The 22,870-nt window shown below is 43.8% G+C and overlaps 1 protein-coding gene across 6 annotated transcripts in view; it reads right to left on the reverse strand.

Annotated features, from left to right (window-relative positions):
* Positions 1 to 371: 371 nt before the first annotated feature.
* RAPGEF6 (Rap guanine nucleotide exchange factor 6) overlaps positions 372 to 22,870 on the reverse strand; it is a 113,626-nt gene continuing 91,127 nt past the window's right edge. For 2 of the 6 annotated variants that reach the window (XM_027899799.1, XM_027899798.1), the window contains 11 exons: positions 22,464 to 22,675; positions 21,463 to 21,586; positions 19,103 to 19,126; positions 16,320 to 16,540; positions 14,183 to 14,374; positions 13,302 to 13,436; positions 11,799 to 11,912; positions 9,549 to 9,774; positions 7,247 to 7,758; positions 4,194 to 4,496; positions 372 to 2,489 (listed from right to left, as the gene is read on the reverse strand). In XM_027899799.1, the coding sequence (XP_027755600.1) occupies positions 2,464 to 2,489; positions 4,194 to 4,496; positions 7,247 to 7,758; positions 9,549 to 9,774; positions 11,799 to 11,912; positions 13,302 to 13,436; positions 14,183 to 14,374; positions 16,320 to 16,540; positions 19,103 to 19,126; positions 21,463 to 21,586; positions 22,464 to 22,675 (2,089 nt within the window). In that variant the 3' untranslated portion in view covers positions 372 to 2,463. Of the gene's footprint in view, positions 2,490 to 4,193; positions 4,497 to 7,246; positions 7,759 to 9,548; positions 9,775 to 11,267; positions 11,913 to 13,301; positions 13,437 to 14,182; positions 14,375 to 16,319; positions 16,541 to 19,102; positions 19,127 to 21,462; positions 21,587 to 22,463; positions 22,676 to 22,870 lie in introns of those variants that run through there. The other 4 variants (XM_027899801.1, XM_027899800.1, XR_003573033.1 and 1 more) reach the window with 3 other exon arrangements.

Consider the following 22,870-nt stretch of genomic DNA (forward strand, 5'->3'; position numbering starts at 1 on the left):
AGCCACTCCAGTAACCCCCATCCCTTATCCTCTCGTTCAGCGGGCTGAGATCAGCTCAGCTCACCCCCTCGAGGCCGTGGAACCGTGTGGGTTGGTTTACCTGGAACAACACACACCGTCTGCTGACTGGACACGCAGCCTGTTGTCTCCACGTGGCAGTTCACGAGAAACCACAGCGGACAGTGGGATGGCTCAGACCTGCATTTACATCCCACAGAAAGAGCAGTTTAACAGTTCTATCCTCAATATTCCATGTGCTGGAGCACTGGCTCTGCCCTGCGTTGCTTTGACACTTGCATTAATCTTTAGTCATTAAGGCCTGTGCAGGTTCATTATATTCATTAAGGCCCCGAAAAAGTAAAATGCGTTTATTATGCTATACCTCAAGTGGACTTTAATAGAATTTTTTTTTTCCCAACCATTTGCTTCTCAGATACTTGTGCCAAAAATTCATACAGCCAACCAATCAGCTATAAATTAGGCATCCCCTCCTCAGCATGACTGTTCATTTACACCTCCCCAGTTCCAGGAACATTCCAGGTGATGAAGCTGGCACTGCTCCCAGTGCAGACACAGGCTGGGTCACACACATCCACCTGGCTGCATCAGCCCCAGGCTGCTATGGGGAAAGCACATCAAAGGCTTTGGGTTGTTTTTGGTACTTGTGTCGCATTCACCTTGCACCCCTGCACACATACAGGTAAAAAAAAAAAACCCTTAAAGCTCTTCACGACTATGGATATAGAAATCAGTTCTGAGGCACTGTAAAAATGACAAACATCATCTTCCTAGCTTAGGCTGTAAACATCACAACAAAGATTTACAATTAAATGTTTAAATACATATTCACACATTCATGTCTGATTTTAACACTAGAATGGGGTGTCATGTGCAGAAAGGAAGAAAGAAGGGAAAAGAGAAGGGAAAAAAGAAAGAAGGGAAAAAGAAAGAAGGAAAAAAGAAGGAAAAAAGAAAAGGAAAAAAAGAAAGAAAAAAGAAAGAAAGAAAAAAAGGGGAAAAAAAAGAAAGAAAAAAAGAAAGAAAAGAACCTGCAGTTATTTCCAGTTCTATCCCTCTGAGCTCTGGCTGGCTAAAAGCAAAGTCAAAGAAGCAATTTTTTTGACCATAGTCAAACTAGAGGATCACGGGTTAATACTGGCTGGCTGTAAGTCAAACCCTCATTGACAACACCACCACCAGGATTTTCAACTAGGATTTAAAATAAAATGGTTTGAGATCATCTGTATTTTCCAGATGAACACCACAGGGTTTTTTAACCCATCATAAAATGCATTATGGTCTTATGTAAGCATTATGCCATTTAATATTCAGTTTCACAAATTTTACTGCGAAATGTACGTGATTTATAATTTTTTTTTTTTTTTCTTCCCAAGATAACCTTTGCACCTAAATCCTGTGCAACTCTGGGAAAAGGCCAGGACGTGTGGGATGATCTTAAAACCCACAACACACAGCTGAGTTTCGGTTTTTAGAATGTGTTTTGCATGTTGAACTCTGCAGGGCAAAACCTCTTTTGGGAAAGCTTCACACCCCCCCCCAAAATGCTCCCAAGAGCTAAGGCTTCCACACCTCACACGTTCCTCAACGGGGAGGAGAGCACCCACTGTTGCCTCAGTTGGCTGGCAGCTACAGTAATCCCAGAAATCTCTGGAGGGCAGGAGGTTTCTGCTGTGTCCATGTGGGAGGGGAGCAGGGCCTGACACCCTCTGCTCTGCAGGGCTCTGGGTTCTACTGATATTAAATCTAAACCCGCTCGAAAAGCCGTGGATTTCTGCACCTGGTAATGGCCCACTTGGAGTTTTCTGTGTTTATTTTGAGAGCACAACAGTGGACGTGTAGCTAATTTACTGTCACATTGACTAAACATTTATATTAGCCAACCAGAGCACTCCCAACACAAATAAAGGAAATTCCCATTAAAAAAAAAAAAATTAAATTAATAAATTATTTTCAGATACTTCAGCAACGTCCTTCGCTTTTGCTGACGTTTTGACATAATTTTTTTTTTTTTTTTTAAGTTCATAAAATAACACTCTCAAGATTTCTAACGGTCATGTAGAAAATAAGGACAATGGAAAACTACCAAAGGATTATATGGTATCATACAGAAGAATGCTTTCGAGTTTCATGTGGTGGTGACAGCTGATCCTCCCCAGTGCACGAAGCTCGGTCCATCCCCGGGTACCAGTGCTGGTATCCAGGCAGGCAGCACGCTCCTTGAACGTGACTTTCTGTTTCACAGGCAGGAGTAGCTTGCTTGGGGGGGTGGCAGAGTGAAGGAGGGCGTAGAGAGGTGAATCCAACCCGTTCCATCTGGTCCATGGCAGAGGCAAAGGTCTGAGGTCAGTAGCAGCAAGTCGTTAGCAGTCGCTAACGGAACCACGAGGTCCTTTCTCCCCACATCCCTTGGGTTGCCAGTGGTTTACACAAACAGCCCAACGCTTACACTGCTGATACTTGTTCATCTTCTGCAAAAGAAGACAAGAGACACGGTCAGTCATTCCAGCAGAGCCCCCCTGGGGCACAGAGGGCACAGAGCAGCGCCCAGTGATGTGATCACAGCGGGTCTGTGACGGCCCCACCACTTCACCAGCGTGTTCTCACTGTCCTTATCACTGATCACTCCAGATCCCACATCACCATTTAGCCAATCCTCAAGCAATCACAGAATGGCTCGGGTTGGAAGAGACCTTACGGGATCCCATTCCAACCCCCTGCCGTGGGCAGGGCCACCTCCCACTGTCCCAGGTGGCTCCAAGCCCTGTCCAGCCTGGCCTTGGACACTCCCAGGGCTGGGGCAGCCACGGGTTCTGCACTCTGAGGTATGATCATCGTAGGATAAAGACATACTGCAGAACAGAACACTCCAGATCCTCCAAGATCTACCAGCATGCAGATCCCAGTAGGCCAAAAGCTACGGATTTGGGAGAAAAGCCAGCAAATTCCCATGCAGTGAGCATTTTATCTCAAATTCGAATTAACCAAGCACTCTAAAAATAGTAAAATAGGTGTCTCTAAAAGTGTATGGTGAAATTTAGCTTAGAAAAATTTGGATTAAAATGTTTGAAGCAATTGCTTCCTTATTTTGACATCAAAAACACAACTCAATTAATGCTGGGCAATTTTACCTTTACTGTAAGTTTGAGCTGCAGTACTAATATATATGTTAAATACTGTTCAGATATTTTAAAGGGCCAAGATACGATCATTTTGCATCAGAAATTGTTTTAATCTAAATCCAGGCTCATTTTAAACCAGACTGAAATGGAAGGAAATGATCAAACATTCCAATAAAAAATGAATTCACCATCAAAGGGTACAGAGAGATCCCATCGGTGCACGGGTATTAAAAGCAAATCAGCATATAAACAATTAAGCAGAAATTCCCCTGCCCTGAAGTTAGTTTTGACACAATTTAAGAGCAGTCTTTATCAGAACACCCTCTCACATTTTGGTCACCCCACAGATGCTGTGCTTGGCAGCACTGGCTGTTGCTTCAAACAAGATCATAAAAAAACTGAACTGGAAGAGACACTGTCAGGTCAAGTTGGGCAGAGAACCCAGGTTTCATCAAATGCACTTTTCAGAAGAACAGAAGTTCACTATTATTTTGTTCAACGTTTTTAAACTTGATCTCCAAAAATATCTGTTGAGGCATAAGGCAGCTCAATAAATGAAAGGAGTTCACCAAATCCAAAGCACTCAGGACATCACCCTGATGCCAGCCTAAACCACTGGGACATCACTTAATCAATCCAGAGAGGCTGGAGTTTTTCCACATGTCATTTACAGCCCGTCAGTGTCCCTTCACTGTTTGAGAGGGGACAGATTTTAGCTAAATAAATAAATAAATAAAACAACATCTACATGCTTTTAAGTGTCTCGGTTGTACTTTGGGAGATCTTATATGTATATTTATATATATATATTTATTTATTAATATATAATTTAGAATCTGTTCAGTGCCAACATGCTGTTCCCAAAGGGAAGGCATTCTTCGTGATTTCAACCTGTATATCCATGCACACAGCTCTGCATGATATACAGAGCCATGCAAACACTCCTGCATATCCCGAGATTAACCGAGCCTTAATCTCCAAGAACGACCCCAGAGAATGCCCAGAAGGTGGTTGTGAGCCCAGAGTCCCCAGCAGTCGAGGTGTTGCACATACCATCCTCTTCACTATCTGCGTCAGGCATGTCTGCTAGTTTGGGGCTGGACGGCTGCCGGCCGTGCCACTGGGGCGTCCTCGAGGAGAGACAGTCACCACCCAGAGGAGCTGCTGGAAGTCTAGAGAGGTCACTGTGCAGCATCTTTGACCTCTGCACTGCCACACTATAGTCTGGAGGTTTGAGGTGCGGGTGGTGGGGCGATCCTTCCTTTATGTCCGCTAAAGAAATCCCCATATATCCCGGAGGGGTGGGCGGTGGCTCCCTATACCTATCGTCCTTCTTAGGTGAGGTGACACAGTACACTGGCACAAGAAATAAGCAATGGAAATGTTAAAGAAGAAAACAAAGGAAACAAAACGTTAAAAAATCATGAAATGTTACAATGGCAAAACAGAAACTGATAACAAAACGCAAATGCAGAAACACCGGTTATAAACGACAGCAGCAGGTATTTGTGCTTTCATTGCTGTTTTCTGCTTATTTTAAGAAGTCAGAGTAGCAAAGAACCCAAGAACTCCTTAGGTGAGATGCCAGTTGAGTGGAAACAGAACTGTAGGCTTCTCTGCATTCAGACTGCAATTAACAGCTGTCATTATAGTCCCTACTCGTGCAGCCCCACTGCACCACTACGGAGCTGTCTGGGGGATGCAGAGCCAGCAAACCCTGTCTGCTGCCACTGCTACAGCTGGGCAACTGCAACAGGAGGAATTAGGGCACCTGGCCCAAGGTCACTTTGCACAGCAAGAACTGCTGGCTGACTTCCAACATCCACTCCATCACCCAAAACAGAGGTCAGTGGCTTAACAGAAACTCATTAGAATAAAATATCGCTGTATCAACTGGTGTGCATAAAGACATGAAACCATACAGCTATGCTATGGGAATAAAAAAAGCCAGCAGCACATAAAATTGCTCCTATGAGGCAAAGGGTATATTGAGCCTGCATTCATTACTTTATCTTTTCCAACAGTTAATAATGGCTTATCACATCCACACTTTAAATGTCTTAGGTTTTTTTTGTTTTGTTTTCTTCTATACCCTTATCTCAAAACTCTGTTGTCTGTTTACAAGTGAGAAATAACCTGGAACAGTCACAGAAACAGCCTTTGGAAAGGCTGCCTTCTTACACCTTGTGCAGTCATGAAAAGGCTCCAGTCAATAATACCTATTTGCAATGTCCATGCCTCGTAATTCATCTTCTCCCTTCCTGCCCTGTTCAGGTCCCAAAGGCTCTCAACCCAAAATCTAAATTTTCTCAAGTTGCCTCCCCTCCCTCCCAGCCCAGGTCTGGGGCTCATGTGCATGTTAAACCGGGCTCTTTCCATGGACATGTTGCAACAGGAGAGTTTCCAAGCCAGGATAATTTTTAAAATCTGTTAGTTGAGTGAATTTGCATTCTTCCTGTGGATCCATTTTAAACAGTGCATGTTCAATATTTTATTTATTTCAGCAACTGTAATATTTTCTTATCTTAAAAGAATGTGAAGGGATGGAAAAGGAGTAGGCTGGTGAGATTCCAGGTTTTGGTATCAGCTGGTTCATGGCTGATGGCCTCAGTTCATGCTTGGGCTGATAGTAAAATAACCCAAACCAAATTCAGTCAGTCTGGGGTTTAACAGATACACGTGGGTACAGGAAGAGCTTTACACTGCTGAATTACAGGATTTGTTTTCACTGAACTAGCACTGAATGGGGTCTCTGTGAGAAAGCAGGGGAAGGGAAGGGATGGGGAAGGGCTGGGCACTCTGAGCAGACCCTCAACCTTCAGCCTTGGCTGGATTTGCAGGAGGGCTGATGAGGGTGGGTATGTTCTCCTTCAAAGGAGCTCTCTAGAGCTGACCTTTAGTCTGCTGCAGTAATGAAAGAATAATGTGTCCCTTTTCAATTCATAACACTCTACAAACAGTGAAATGAAGTGAAAATATCTCTGGCATACTGTGTGATGGTGAACAGCTAACAGATTTGCATCTGCAAACCAGGAACTCTCTCCACCTGTATCAGATCTTTCCTTAAGCAGACACACACGTGCCAAGGGTTCCTCACCAGACACAGAATGAAAAAGAAGACAAAGAGCTGTGAGCAAAGACAGTCCAGCCTGAACAGTGGACATGCCATGTCCTGAAACAGGCCATAAACAGCTCTGGCAGGCTGCAAGGGCAGAGCACAGGCACAGCAATGAGCCTTAGCATGTTTTCTGCAAGGCTCCCCCACGATTCCTTCTCCAAAGCCAAGGAGGGGGAACACAATCCAAGACCTCCGCCCTACGTGCGATGTTCATTGAGGCAATTACCTCTGATAACACAACCCCCTCCAGCAATCCAGGCAGTAATTAAACTGCATTTCAGCTGCACCCTTGGCTTACAGTCTTAGAAAGCTTTGCATTCCAGGTTTTATCTTGTTGCTAACACAGTTCCTTTAGTTTTGGCTGCTGAGCTCACTAGGCCAGGGGTAGAACATCTTGTTTGATAGAACTATGCATATCTGAAAGTTTTTTCTCCTTTCATACTGAGCCAAACTGCAGCTGTATAATCAAATAAATGGCAGCTTAGAATAGCAAAGACAGGAAAGGAATCTGCTTTGCCCTTGAGCTTCCAGAGACCAAAGCCCTGTGGATGAAAGCTGCCCCAGAGGGGCAGGTGAGCTCCACAGCACTCAGCAGCCACGCTTTTCCCTCTGGGTTCCTGGGGAAGTCTGTATTATAAGGAGCATGGGATCGTTGCTCCTTGTCAGGGGAACATCTACAGTGATGAGTGTACTTCCAAAAGAAAGCAAAAAGCTGCACTACAGAGAGGAACTGCCTGACATTTTCCTGAAGACAGCTCTCCTGCAGCCCCATGAAGTGATGGGGAGGAAGTGTGCTCGTTTATTACCTCAGTATCTGTAACGGTGGCTTGAAAACACAGTGTGTGTGCAGTGTTCTGACCACAACCACGGGAGAAGCTGAATTTAACATGCCAGACAGCCCCAGACCTGCTGATGTCATTTCTTAACAACTTAATACCAAAACGAAAAACAGATGTAGCAGCTTCCATAAGTTCTTGGCTTGGCTTACCTATCAGGCCTTTTTCTGTGCTGGAAGTAACAGTTTTGTAAGTCGTATCAGCGCCTGGTTTAGAGTCCAAAACCTCCGTCTGCTCTGCTGTGGAGTTCTCCAGCCCCCTGCGCTTAATTGTCCCATAGTTTGTCTCGTAGGTGTCTGACAGGGAGCTGGAGGAGGCCCAGCTCTGCCGGGACTGATCGAGCTCCACGCTGGCTTTCGACTGCCTGTTGGCTTTGGAAAAGGCTTCGGAATACAAATAACCCTCCTCAGAGTAACAGTTTGTGGGATCCACCTCAGCTATAGGTCCGTCCAGCTGGGTGTGACGGTAAGAGTTGAGGAGGTCCCAGCTCTTCTGGTTGGGGATATTCTGGAAGTTGTCGTGAGAGCTGCTCGAGCATGACGTCCAGCTGCCCCGGCCGCTGTCTGCTGCCTCCACCGTGATGTGCTCGTGGGAGATCTCCTCGCTGCTCATGGAGGACGTGAAAGCCATCCCTCTGATCAGGGCAGGCCTAGTGATTGACCAGCTACATTTGAAAACAACAGAAATTGGGGAAAAAAACCCACTTGTGAGCTTTTAAAATAAGAGAGACGCGCCCAGAGACAATCAGCCGGTTCTAAAGACAGCTCTGGGTTTGCTGAGCAGCAAGGTGAAGGCACAGGGAGCACTGACAGAGACACTCCCATCTCATCACTGCACAGGCAGCAGGGAAGTCATTCCCATGGGAATAACAAGTTTGCAACATGCATTTCCAGGCTGGACCCCAGATCCATAAATCTGGTCCACAGAAGCTTTACCAACAACAGTAAGACAGTGCCTGACAGAAAGCAGAGGAGTAATTGCCTCTTTCTTTCATGCTGCTTGCCACCTGTTTCTTTAGATTTATGAGCTAAAAATAAGTATTTAGAATAAAACCCAACCCCTTCACAGGCAGAAACATCAAGTTGTTTAGACAGGGTGGGGGCAGTTATATTTCAAGAACATTTGGAAATATTGGACATAAATAACATTTGTGGGAACGATCTGGAGCAACAGATTCTGAAAAGCGAAGTCCAAAATTTCTTGTTTCAAGAAATGTCTGCTGAAAGCTCTAGTAGCTCTCAATGCATAATTAAGGGGGTAAAAAATAAAGCCAGGTTTGCATGAGTTTGGAATACATGAAGATATGATTGCTAGACATTATTCCAGTCTCTTGACTATTTCTGGGTGTGTTAACAAATGCATGGGCAGCACATCAAAATTCAACACCCTCCCTCAGCAGTTTACTGACACATTGTGAAATCAAGGAATGTTTCTTAAATATGGGCAAACAAGGGTTTTTTTCCCTTTGCTTTTCAATTTTTGTAAGTTCTAGGATAAAACCCACTTTCTCCCTCCAAACCCCACTGAAACTAAGGAATAAAGAAACAACCACGAAATGTAAACTCACTGTGTGTTATGCCTTTTAGAAAAGGGAAATATTTTCTTTGATGAAGCACATCTTTAAATTCCCATTTTAACCTTATAAAATAAATGGAATTAGTCATTTCTTTCCATCCCTGGAAGTGTTCAAGGCCAGATTGGACGGGGCTTGCAGCAACCTGGGCTAGTGGAAGATGTCCCTGCCCATTTTAGGGAATTGGATCAAGATGATGTTTAAGGTCCCTTTCAGCCTCAACCCTTCTGTGATTCTGTGAGCTGGAAAAATTAGAAATATAAGGAGCACCTCTCATGTAGCTGAATCCAAGACATCTGAGGACAGAAAATGCTATCCCAAGATATATTAAGACATATGAATTCCTATGGATTGAGGTTTTATGTCCAGTAAGACAAAACCAAAACCTTCCAGTTCAAAGCATCATTTCAGCACAGATTCTCATTTCACCAAAGTAACAAGAGCTCCTGTGTGGAAACTCTCAGGAAGTCAGGGGCAGAAAGCTTCCAGAAAGCTGCCTAAGCAACAAATGGTAATTAGAAAAATCCTTAAAAATCACATTAGAGCACGTTAAGTGACTGGCACTGCTGACTCAGAGAGAATTGATAATTTCCTGTTGTTCTTTTGCTGTTTCTCACCACGACACTAATTTGCTAAGTACCATCCTGGCTTTTAACACATTTGCAGTCTCCAGCAAGAGATGCCCAGCTGAACCCCAGTGATGGGAACACGCTGTGGTCTCCCCAGGTGATACTGTGAGGTTCTTGGGAAAACAGGCTCGCACAGCCAGCCAGTTCTCCAGTTAATAATCCCAGTGCAGTGCAGGGCAGCGTCCTGGCCACAGCTCCATCCCCCTCCCGGCAGCAGCACCCCAGAGCCAACCAGAGCCAGCTGCACCTTACCCTGGGCAGGGCTGGCCATAATCCACCAGCGGCTGGGGATGCTCCTTCCTCTCTGCCCCGCTGGAATCCACCCCAATGAGGGACTGGGACAAGCCCCTCTCGTCCTGCAGCGCTGCTGACATGGAATCCACCGAGCAGTTGCTGACGATGCTGGAGCGGGAGGAGATCTCGCTGTGGCTGGAGTCCGAGAAGTTGTCGGATTTAGTGGAAGGTATGAGGGCGTAGCCTAAGGAGGGGAGAGGACACCTTGGTCAAAGAGCAACTCAAGTTTTAGAGGTGTGACAACAAGTTTTGACATGTGCATTACAGCAAGGGTGCTTAGAAGAGAAACAACCAGGCCCTGTTTGCACACAGTCAGTCCACTGAGGTTTGTGGGTAAGCATCTATCAGCACTGATTTATTTACTGATGCAAGTCCAGTGACACCAACAACCCACCTGCAACTCCATCCCTCTCCAGAGCAACAGCTTAAACCTCCCTAACCAGGATCAGCAGCTGCAGAGGGGGCAAATCTTTCCAACTCTGCAAGTGCTGACTCCTCTGGTACAAGCACAGCACACTTCCCACTGTCCCTCTGCCCAACTGCCGTGCGAGACTCAGAAAAGATTTTGGCAGCGGAGGAGGAGATGCTGACTGAGGTAAAAGCCAGCGATTAGCACTCGGGGATTGGCCATATGGTCCTTCTCAGCTTTATTATCTGCTCCAAAACTAACAGGGAAGGGAGCAAAGGCAGGAAATACAACTTTGGCAGGAGCTGGACCAGACTTCCAGTGCTGTTCCCACTGAATGGGAACAGCTGAAGACCCCACAAGATTCAGAGCAGAATCTACAATGTATTTTTCTCTGCTTGGCTTACCCTTCCCCACAAATAACCTATCTCAAACACAAATAATGTATATAGCCCTATACATCCAACACCTCAGATAAGCTTTTTTCTCCTAAACTCCTGCACATGTGCCTTTGAGCTGGACTGCCACATATTTACATCCATCAGGTGAAAATGTGAAATGACCAGGCAGTGGAAAAGCCATGCCAGTGATACACACAACCTAACACAGTAGACTGATGCCCTCAAGTCCATAAAAAATTCAGAGAGAATATAATATGGCAGCTGGAGCCACTGGCACACTTGCCACTGAGCACAGAGCTCATAACTTGAGAGACTTCCCAGCTTAACTTTGATCATTGCTGTAGGGTTTTAAGAGCAAATATGAGCATTAAACATCAATATTATCAGACTACAGGACCGAACCTTATGAATGGAAAAATGCCATTAAGAGCAGCATTTTGAAGATTAAATTTCCATTTCCTTTCCTTTGACAATAACTAATATTTCATATTCTTTACATTTTTAAGGGACTCTTTAAATTTACACAACTGTACTGCAGAAAAATGCTCTCAGCGTGTCTCAATTTTAAGACACTGTTTTTCAAGAACTTCAAAGATCTGGAGAACTAAAGGGCTCCTCTTCATTAAAGAGATTAACACTACCTGAAAATTGGGCCATTAAGTAACAGCACATACATATAAACAGACTCAATGCAGGTGTTTGCTGGGCTGAAAAGGTCAGCAAAAGATGTGACCAATGCAGAATACACCAGTGCTGGAAGTGAGCATTTGATTTACATCATATCAGGGACTGTCTAATTAGGAAAACATTGCAGAACTTACTGTTTTGTTGGCATTTCTGACACACTAAGTAACTGAACTGCCACTGCACCTGTTCCTTGATTTTCTAACTTCACATTATTGTCTTCACTGCACTGTAAGGGTGATTACCTATAAAGAACTGACACAAATATCTGGAAGGGAAGAACATTAAACAGCTTAAACACGTAAATGAATAATGCTGAAATAGATAGGACATCTGACACAACGTGGACATCAGTCTTTCTTTTAAAAATAGATCATAGAGTCTTCCTCCTTCTTCTAGACTTGGTGCACAGGCAGTGAGGTGTGTACACACTGCTGTTGCTATAGATACTGAGAGCATCACTGTCCTTGTCCTTTTGGTTCTCACTCCTTTCTGAGGCTTCAGTGTGCTCTGCTTCCCTTTTCGCAGCAAAAGGTGTTCTTTCCCTGGAGAAGCTTCTTTCCCTAAGTCTTCTAAAGCGTGATCCCTTTATTTTTGGGGGCTCATGCCCAGCTTCTGCCTCTCCACTCTCATCCTCTCTGTCTGCCTTTGCACTTTTCTCAGCACTGTCTCTGGCTTGGCAAATCATCCGAATTCTCTTTTGTAAATAAGCCCCACCTATCCCGTAGCTGCGCTGTCCGCTGTTCTTGTTGCTGGTCTCGCTGGCCAGTGACGAGGACGAGCCAGAGAGGTTCATCTGACTGCAGGTATCCGACCTCTGCGTGCTGCCAACTGCAAGAAAGCAGACACAGGCAGGTGCTGATAAGTGACGAGATAAATAACAACAAAAATAACACCCTAATTTCAAACCCTTTTTTTCTTCAATCCCATTTGCATATCACTTGGGTATAGCTCAAAAAGAAAACGAAATCCAAGATTAAGTGGAATGTGTTCATGCCTAAAATTATGTCTTTCAGCTGTCTGTGAAGCACCTAATTTTAGATCAATGAGCTGTTAGCACAACACACACAACAAGGTATACGGATCACCTCAGTCAAATTACATCAGTGCTAAAAATACGCCGAAATCAAGTTGAATTAAAGAAATAATCCCAAAGCAACAAAACATTATTTTCAAAGAACCAGATGAAAGCTCACAAAAATAACATGTTTATAAGCGAAGCTCAGAAGCCTCAGTGGAGCGAGGTTTGGCAACCCAAGAAATTAAGCTTTTTATAGGTATGCTGTGTTTAACTAAAATAAGTGGCATTCTCCTAAAGGCAACAGGATCTTGTGAGGGCAGAAGTGGACGGACCAGCCTGATCTCCCACTGAAAAGGGTGAGAAGATGCAGCAGGTCCCCGTGCCATGCCATGCCAACGCTTTGGGCTGTCAGTGAGTCCAAGCAGCACAGAAGGGAGGGAGGGAGAGAGGCCTTACACCATCCAACACCGACCACCCGAGCTGACTATGAGTGCTGTTAAGAGATTTCAAATGAACTCCCATCCAAGGCTGGCTAATGATGAAGTGATGCAGGTCTTTTAAGACGAAGACATCAAAAATAAAGGGATTCTCAGGGCATCATGAGAGACAGGGATGTAAACAAAGCCCTGTGCACAAGAACAAAAAATATGAACGGCAACTCGAGGATTTAGATGGATCCACTAAACCTAAACCACCTGCCCTGGAGAACTATTGACACCATTCTACCTCCACCTCCATCTCATCACCTGCTATTCCAGCTACCTTGGGCAAGATTAGAGGTTGTCTTAACAGCTGCAGTTTCCATGCAGAACTGTCATCTTCAAGAAATTCCCAGGGTTGTGGATCCCATTTATTTAAGTGGCCACCTAAATCTGAACTGACATGATGGCAGGTGTCAGCATTTCAGATCTTTTGGGAATTCTGTCAGAAGCACTTAGGCAATATTTTAAGAAAACAAGTGTTCCCTTTTTTAAATAGTAAGTGACTTTTATGGCCAAAACATATCAATACACTGGAAAATCACGTCTACTGACAGAATGACACAATTCTGTTCTTTACATGAATATTCTAAACTACTGTGGCTCTTACATGTCATTATGAACAAATATTGCTGCCACTGCCCACCCTGGTTTCAGTTCACCCCAGGCTGGAGCTGCTGGGGCTCACACACAGCATGACCATCCCCACAGCTCACCTACCTTTGCGTGGGGAGCCCTGAGGAGAAGCAGGTGGGCTGGAGTGCAAAGAGGATGCCATGGACATCGTGTCATCTGTTTGTTTCTTACTACTTACTTCCTCAGACAAGCTTAAGGACTTCTGTGGGGAGCCTGTACCTATGAAAACAATGGAATGAGTTACTGATACTGCTCTTCTCTTGAGCTCCTGCTATCTGTTTAAACTACAAATAAGAACCGTGTTGAACAACCAGAGCATTCAGCAAAGAGAGGAGCAGATGCTCAGAGGATTCAGCATGTGGAGGCAGTCTCCATTTTAGTTTAAATTTAGATCAGACCAGCTGTGGCCACTGCTGGCTGCTCATCTGCAGCGTGTTGAAACATCCAGGCCCCAACAGGAACCACTGCAACGGATACACTGGTTGTGGTTTTGGCAGAGGACTGTGTAACAAAAAAACTGTGTAAAGGATAAAGCCTGGAGGAAACCCTTGCCCAGTGCACTGCTGGGACGGTGTTAAAAAACTGTGTGTGCCACAGCAACAGGTCAGTTCAGGACCTTCACAAGCAGCAGTTCTCAAGTCAGCACTCATGGGCACCACCCACAGCCTGGCCAGTTTAGCAAAAGCTAAAGGGTCCCACTGATGATTTGGTATTTCTTGCTCACTATTAGACCACCTTGCAGAGAACACAGTGCTGAGGAGTTCATTCAAGTTCTCAGTAATTTGTTAGATCAACACTGAACAAAACACGGGAATGCAGAAACACCTGTGAGCAAAGTTTCTGGACCATATCAGTTAATTAGAGAAGCCCAATGATATCTTACATAAACCACCCAGCTACAGCCAGCTCCTCTGTCCCATTTACTCCCATCTCAAACTCCCCAGCCAGGGGAGCTGGATACTCACTGAACGTGACATGATCCTTTGTCAGCCCCTTTTTCCTGCTGGGGTACAAATTCACAGTTGGCACCTGAAGGACTTGACTCATTCGGTTCTGTTGATGCTGATGGGCTTTTGTGGTTTGGCCAATTGATCTCATGGGCACTGGAGACATTTCAGAGGATTTCCCTCCTCTTCTCTCACTTAAATTCTTTGTCACTGTCAGGGAAAAACTGCATGTAAATACCTTGCACTTTGAATGGCAGGATTATTACAGTACAACCATCCAGCCAAAGGAACCACTGTATAAAGAAGGTAAAACGTATTTGAAACCATTTCTATTCCAAACACACCAATCTCATCACACTGAAAATGTTGTTGTGTGAAACAGCTTTAAAAAAATAACCCTAAATTCTTTGAAGTGCCATAGAGATACTTAATCAACAGACAGTAAAATGTTATTTATTCCCATGAGGCTGTATTTTAGGTGTTTGTACATAAGGAACAGCATCTCCTTCAAAATCAGGTTGTTTTGCAGTTGGCATTAACGTTTCACTAGGTGGCACAAGTGATTTACAGCACAGGGCACTGCTTCAGCTCCTGCTCTAATCACACAGCAATTCATAAGCTCTGAAGTCAAGGCCATCCAATTTCTCCTTATATTCCCTTGGAAAACTCTGGATTGCAGCATCACTGCTGCTCATTCCTTCTGCAAGCGAGGCTGGGAGCTCTTTACCAGGTAAGAGTTGGGACTGAACCCCTGCCTTTCTGGGCATGTGCAAAAAAAAAAAAACAACCTCTTTGCCCCCCAAAAATGGCAAAGCCTTGTGCCAGGCTCCCTGAATCCAAGTTCCCTGGTCAAAATTTAAACATGGGTAATCCACCAAGAGTGGAGGAACATCCCTGTGAGCAGTTCAGTGCTCTGTGTTTTTTGGGGTTGAGGGATTCTCTCCCAGTTTTCAAAAAGGTACTTCTAATAATACACCACTCTATTACATATTTATTTGTTTATCCACTTTCACCTTCGTTTTCCTTTCTTACATTTAAGGAAAAAAAAAGGACTTGATGTGCTTCACTACATGGAGTTATAAACTCCCTATTTTTACTTCCAAACACCTGTGGCTAGCACTGTGCAAGCAAGATTTTAATTGATTTAAAACAACCTGAAAACATTTATGTTTGTCTCTTAGGCATGGTATGGCCACCTGTCACAAATGCACACAGATCATCTATCAAGGGTTCAAACACAGAGAATTTAACATTTTTAAAAAGGGAGTTAATTATGGCCATTTCCAGGTCTCCTACTTCAGTGCTATTTCAAAGGAAATGCTAAAAAAAAAATAAATTTGCATAAGGAGGCACCTTAGGGGAATAACAAGGATTTGCATTCTTAATACTGGATAATGGCAAGGACTTAAAATATTATCTTTGAGATGCCATTTCCTAGTCATGCTTTTAACTTATCTTGACAAAGTGATATTGGAGGACATAAAAGTCTTACAGGGCTACATTTGGACAAAGGACAAGCACGGAACATTATTTTGCTTGGCATGGTTGCCACTCTTCTGGTTTGAAACAAATCTACCTTTCAAGAGAGTATCAAAATAAAATGCAATTATAATGTCTAATTTCTAAGTAAGAACTTACTGAACTGTGTAAGACAGCAGGTCAGACAACAGTTTGCTTGACAGGAGTTCAAATCATGGGAACTGTCCTGCTGCAGCCCTCAGTTCTTGCCTGTCAAACCCCATCAAACCCATCAGTCAATATTGACCTAACTTCAGCTTCTCAACAATCCTCATTTATTCTAAGCTGAAATTCATTGCAGTTTCTGTATTGATTCTGTCTCTTTTCATTTTCCTGCTGTTCATATGGTAAACGTTACTTTTATCCCTCCTAATTCTGCACAAGGACGGCGGGGCAGGAACAGAGCTGATGTACTATTGAATTTCCTGCCAGACTGATGGAAAGACACACAGCTTAGCAACTAAAGGGCAAAAGGAAAACCACCACAGAGGTTTTCTGAGCTCAACCAAGACCTGAACATAAATGCTGTCTTGCTGAAGCTCTAAGCACGTGAACTGACAAACCAGAACTTGCTGAAGTATTTTGTGCTTGGAGAAAGAGTTTAAATGAGTGTTTCTAGGGAAGGAACTGCACTTACAAGTGCTGTAGGCAGGCTCACACTGGAGTGACAGTATCTGGATCTTCTCTTCGTCTGTCTCCACGTTGAGGTTGGACAGGTACTGCTTCACCTTCCTCGCCATCTGCGCGTCCTCGTACAGCTTCTTGGCGTTCAGGAGCGAGCTGCGGCGGGCACGCTTCTTGTGGGCACCTCCCTGCACGTCCAGCATGTTGGAGTTCGTGCTGCCCTGGCTCAGAGACCTGCAAAAGAGAAGAGCAAAGCAGTAAAGCTTCAGTTCTCAGCAGCAGTGAGGAGCTCTACAGTAGCACAGGCCAAAGCAGATTAATACCAATAATCTCCAGTTAGGGCTAGTGCATGCTGATGCAAATGAGTTAAAAAGATGAACAGCAGTATAACAACACCTGTCTCGAAATATTCTGGTAAACTGAGAGCAGCAATTTGAGCCTAGGACAGGATTGCACATGGAAGTGTGGAACTGGGAAGGACGAGGTGCAATGCTCTGCACAGAACCCGTCCAGCTCCGCTAACCGACCACAGGCTTGTGCTGCAACACCCACAGCTGACAGCACCGGAGCAAACGGCCTCAAGCTGGGCAAGAGGAGGCTCACATTGGATAATAGGAAATATTTCTTCATGGAAAAGGTTGTCAAGCCCTGGAACAGGCTGCCCAGGGCAGTGGTGGAGTCACCATCCCTGGCAGTGTTCAAGAAACACGTGGATATGGCACTGGAGAACACGGCTCAGTGGTGAACGTGGTCATGGTGCAGGGCTGATGGTTGGACTCCATCTTAGAGGTCCTTCCCAACCTTAACAGTTCTACCATTTCAGCTGCAGACTGTAAGAGTGGGCAAACTCATTAACTCTGTTGGTTTGAGGAATCTGGTGCCCACTGTGTGCATCAGGCTTACACAGAAACCTCCAGCTGAGCACAGAAGTGAGTGACTGCTGTGATCCTCCTAAAAACTCCTAAAAACTGGGCTTCTCACAACGGCTAAACAAGGGGCAAAATTATGTTACAAGTACAAAATGCATTTGAGGCACTTAACTAAAAGCATTGACAGGAGAGCAGCTCATTAAAAACCTGTATCCCAGAGGGGTGGGGAAGGCAGTGATAACACACATGAACCCAGACTTGCATCTGAGAAAGACAGTGCTCCTCAATACTCCTAATTTTGAGCTCCCACATCCATCAGCAACTATGGCAAAAATAAATCATCCCCAAAATGTTAAAGAACACGAGTTACTCTCCCTGAGAGTCACTCCCACTGAATGAGTGACCAAGCAACTGATCTGGACTCAGCTCACACACACATCACCTCTGTTTCAACTGCCAGAGGTTTTAAATAAGTGGAGAACACAATAAAGTTGTTTAAAGTTGGGGTTTTGCAGGGATTTTTAAACATTCAGATGAATATTTTAAAGCTACAGTATTTGTGAAGACAGCTACCAAGATCTTGTGTGTTTACAGAATCACAAGTGGCAGAATAAACAACATCAGGCACAGAATTGCCATAATGGCCAAAGGAGTCTGAATGAAACGTTGTTAGAGCAAATATAAGGAATCAAGTACACTGAGCTTAAAAAATAAGTAGTGGAAAACAGCTGACTGCAATATTTTGAAAGATGTTAAATAAATAAATCTGAAAGAAAATATAAGCTTAAAAACTGGCAGCAATTTACAGCTTAATTTAATAAAACAGTCATGTTATTGTAGGCAAGGAGCAGCAAAAGGCATGATGGAGTGTTCACAGCTACCCAAACCAAGGGGACACTCCTGTCTCCTATGGGTAAGGACAAAGCTGATACCTATTCTACAATGACCATGAAATTATGTTTATTTTTAACGATATAAATATTCCATTGCTTATGTACACACTGTTCTTCTTTCAAGCCCGTACTTGACTTTTTAAGGCATTTTAATTCAATTCAATTTCCTTCAATAATGATTTTTCCCGATTCCCTCGTGCTCACAGCAATCCCAGGGGTGGAAATCCCACTGGCTCTGTGGGTGTTTCTCCCCACGAGCTGCCCTGTGAGCACCCACAAGGGCACCCACACCAGCAGCAGGGAGCAGTGTCCAAACCTTCCCCCCCCACCCAGTTTGACTGGCACTGCCCCTCTCGCTGTGCAAAGGCACAGAGGTAACAGTTTATGGGCAGAAACACACATAAGGACACATAAAATATGGCTACAATGACAGTTGTCTTAAAATCACCACCCTGGGCCAGTCAGGAGTTTCCCCAGTCAACATCACAACTTCAGTCATTTCATTATCCAGTCCTTGCACAATCAACACTCCCAGGGAAATCAACGAGGATTTGGGTGTAGGAAACGTGAGATACATTTTAAACACATACTAAAAATAAATACTTTGAAGCTTGCTCGAACACAAACTTCAGGGGGGGGAATTACTGCATCATTATCACAATTGCAAGTGTCCTTATAGTTCAAAATGCAGAATGGCTTCAACTTTTCTGTAACACGTTAAAAAGCAAGTTATTTATTTCATTTGTTTCCCCAAACAGTTTGCCTTCCAATCTAACTGCACAGCAGGAGTTTTTTTTATGCACAAAGCCAAAACTCAAACAACGTATCTGCTACACAAAAGCAACTCAGAATTCTCACAGCTGCAGTAAAACATTGGCTGTAACCCCTTATTCCTGCTTTCAAAAAACCCAGGTATTGCAGGGTTAATAAAATGCATGCTGTATTTCAGATGCATGCACTAACGAGGAGGATGCAGTTATGTTAAGAGTTGCATAATCTTTATTTATCTTAGTTGCATTCAGCTCTACACTTACCCCAAACTTCTCCACCTCTTCTTCCTGTAAGCAAGAGCCATATACATTGAAGCATGTATTTGAACAGAAAAGCACAGGAAAAAAATAAAACAGTTGAGAGTCAGGAAGAAAGATGTAGACAGGAAAGAACAGAAAAGAAAAAATCTCTATACAGCAAAATTCTTCTCAAACAATAACACAATGTTTTCATGGAATGCAAGGGCAGGACTTGGCAAATACTTTAATATGGAAGCACATCTATCAGTTTTTTTGTTCAGGTTTAAGCTATGAATTGAAAAAATCAAACTTGCATTAATTTTTTTTTTTTCCTGCAAGTCAAATTCAATTTTGATGGAGTGAGTAAAAACTGTTCAACTCACTCATATTGCAAAAAGTGGGATTAAATTTATTTATTCTTTGCATTAGGCCTGCTGGAAGTGTATGAGAAATCATCATCAGTATTGAAGTTTATGATGTTGTTTTCTCTTGATTGTTTGCTGGAAAACAAGCGAGTTGCCAAATGCACCTTGAAAGCCTGGATGCTCTCTATTAATCAGTAATGAACTTGTGAGCAAGTCTCCTGTTACCACTAATACGCATCCTTTCTTGTTAATTTTTCATCTTCAAAAGCATTTATTTGGTGCTTCATAACATAAACTGATAGATCAAACACCAGAGGCGATGAAAATGAATATAAATGATGTGAAAACATGGAATTATTTTCTTTTAATCTTTGGCACTATCTCTAATATTAGATGCCTAAGCAGTTTATGGCAATGTGCATAATTTAAATTATGGTCATTAAAATCTCTTCTGTAATTCTGAAAAACATACTAAAGGTAACTATTTACTACTAAATTTATTTAATGATTAGACTTCGTTAGGTCTTAGGAAGTACATGGGCCATCAGGGAAATTTATTTATAGACTGATTTCAGCTGTGAATGCCAAAGTTTCTGAAAAGCAATCACAGCTTCTCAGCTTAATAATTTTAGGCTAAAAATTAAATTCTGCCAAATCCAATCCGACGGTATGAAGGTGAATCTCCACTGTGAAACAAATCCATCCTTAAATAACATTAGGAAGGATCTGTTATTTTTGGTTCAAACCTCGACTGGGCCATTTTTAGACTCACAGAACCACAGACTGGTTTGGGTGGGAAGGGACCTCAAAGCTCACGTTGTTCAGCCCCTGCCACAGGCAGGGACATCTTCCACCAGCCCAGGTTGCTCAGAGCCCCATCCAGGCTGGTTTTAAATGCCTGTCTTTCAAAAACATACTTCTGTTTCCTGACAGTCAGCCTTGCAAACAAAACCAGGATCCTCTGTGCATCCTGACCCCTGGAACCACATCTCTTGCACACACTCTGCATCCCTGCACGTGCTGTTTCCTTCCACTGCACAGATGCCACTCAATTCACACCCCAAAGAGAATTACAGGTGGTGCACAGGTGACCCATGCGCTGGAATTTTGGGTGGATGAAGCACCCTTCACCCCAAACCTGTGCCCTGTGCCTGCTCTGAGCTCGGCACAGCTGGGGGTGCAGCTCATTTTCTGAAGTACAAACCAGAGACTGCCTTGTCCCCAGCTCCCCACCCAACCTGCACCCTCAGGGGTTTTGTCTGGACTGTCACTTCCAGGCCGACTGAAGTGCAAGGAGAGGGGAACACCCCCTTCCTGCAGGGATCTACGGGGTCAGGATGGACACAGCAGAGTTGCTGATGCTTTTAGTTCAGCCAGCGAGTGGGAAGAAAATGGATGCAGGAAATCATTTAGTTCTACTCCACATAATCCAGAGCTAATCAGCACCAGATAAGAAATTATGCTGCTTTTATTCTGCAGTTTGACACAGAGCCTGATGATATTCAGCATCAAGATAAAAAGAAAAAATAAGAAAAATAAGCCAAGAACACACCCTCCACCTGCTAAAGCCTGAGAACATCAAACATTATGTAGGTGGAACGAGCTGTACTCAGAACAAATAAGTAATATTTTGTTTGATTTTAATGTTATCAGTGGGTTTTTGTTTTGAAGCAACATTTCAGATTTATATATGGGTGATTTAAGTGCTTTTTATCTCTCTCTCTCATATATAGGTATTAAACTCCCCTAACACTACATCTCTTTCAAAATTCTACTGACACTAACACTTTCATTTAGCCAACAACATGTATCACTAAAATTAGAACCTACCCTTCTGTGTGTTTTAAAGCCAATAATTTGTTTTATTAGTCATGAAAAGCAGGTCTGGGAAGCATCCCCTGTACTGGCACAATTTAACAAAGAGGGTGGTTTGATGGTAAATGTCCATGGGGAGGTACACACACAGTGAGACACCACACAGACCCAGCTCCCCCCAGCTGAGCCCCTCCCAGTGCACACCTTTGCCTGAACATCACAGCAGGGTCCATGTTGGCCGAGGTCATCCTCACAACCTGCCGGATCTCCTTGGCAATCATTCGCAGCTTCTCGAAGTTCACCAGCCCGTCCACTTTAGAGTCGTTGCCTGCCCAGTGGAGACACACACATAAGAGAAAAAAATAATAATAATAATAATAAAAAAAAAGAGTAAGAAATTCTTTAGAGTCACCCTGTGTTGCCCTCCCTGCCCTCCATCGGCAAAACTTTTAATCAAAACAGCAAGGAAACAGGAAGCTCTGGCACAACACAAATGGATACCTTGTACTGGTATCTTGTATTGGCCCTTGGTAATCTATCTCTAAATTAACAAGTAGCAGTAAGAGGAAAAAGGAGTAAGTGAACCATGCCCAAGTTCACTGGCGTGATGTTAAAATATAAATACAGAGCTGATGTGGACAGCATTCCCATTTGGACAGAAGATCAAACAGTTCTGAGCCATCACAACCAAGGACTGGGCATATTTGGAAATGTTTCACCTCAGCCACTTGTGAACAGGACTTTGTGTAAACGAACAGAATGGAAACGTCTAAACAAAACCCCCTGGAAATGCTGAAAGCGGGAGTAGGAGGTGTTGGATCCTTGGAGCTGCCTGAAAGCCACAACACGGAATGAAAACCTGGAAACATCACAGCAACAAGGTTTTTGTGAGAGAATATATTAGAAGCGGTGCAGCTACCAGCCAGCACTCACCTATGCTTCCGCCCTAAACCTAAGGACAGCCGAGGAAGACTAAGCATTGCTTTTCAAATATTAAAAATATGCATTTAATTTTTAATTTCTGTCTAGGATCAGTCTCTTCCACTCAGCATTCTGAGTCCTATTTTACTTTACTCCTACAAAGGACCCATCAAAAGCATCCCACTGGTGGCAGCTTCCTTAGACAGGTGTTGACACGAGGAGCACTGAAGAAAGGCCTAAAGCTTCTTCAGTGCTCTGCTTATTTTCTCCCTGTTTGACATTACCTTCATGCAGAAACGTGATATCCTTCTTGACAACGGGGAAGAGCGGGATAATTGGAGGCTGCATGCTCTGGCTGCTGAGGATGTTGCGGTATTTTGCCATGTTTCGAGACGGATCAAAAAGATCTTGAAGGTCTCTGAGGTGCTTCTCATACTTGCTGGGTAACTTTTCCCACGTGCCTCTGAGCCGAGCTACTGGTGCAAGATTTAACCCGCTGCAAGGCAGGAAGGTTTCATCATTAGCTGTGAGCAGAATCCCTGCCTTTCAGAAGGAAGTGAAGGGTTGTTTTAAGGATTAAAAATAGCTTTCCCGAGGTTAAATGTAAAGCTGGAGGGATGCCAGAGTACAAGTTCATCACAATAAACCTCTGCTGTTTAAACAGGACTGTAAAAACCACCACTGCTTCCTA

Source organism: Empidonax traillii, unplaced genomic scaffold (assembly GCF_003031625.1).
Source record: "Empidonax traillii isolate 1590-97213 ecotype Southwest subspecies unplaced genomic scaffold, ASM303162v1 scaffold689:size842923, whole genome shotgun sequence".
NCBI lineage: Eukaryota > Metazoa > Chordata > Aves > Passeriformes > Tyrannidae > Empidonax > Empidonax traillii.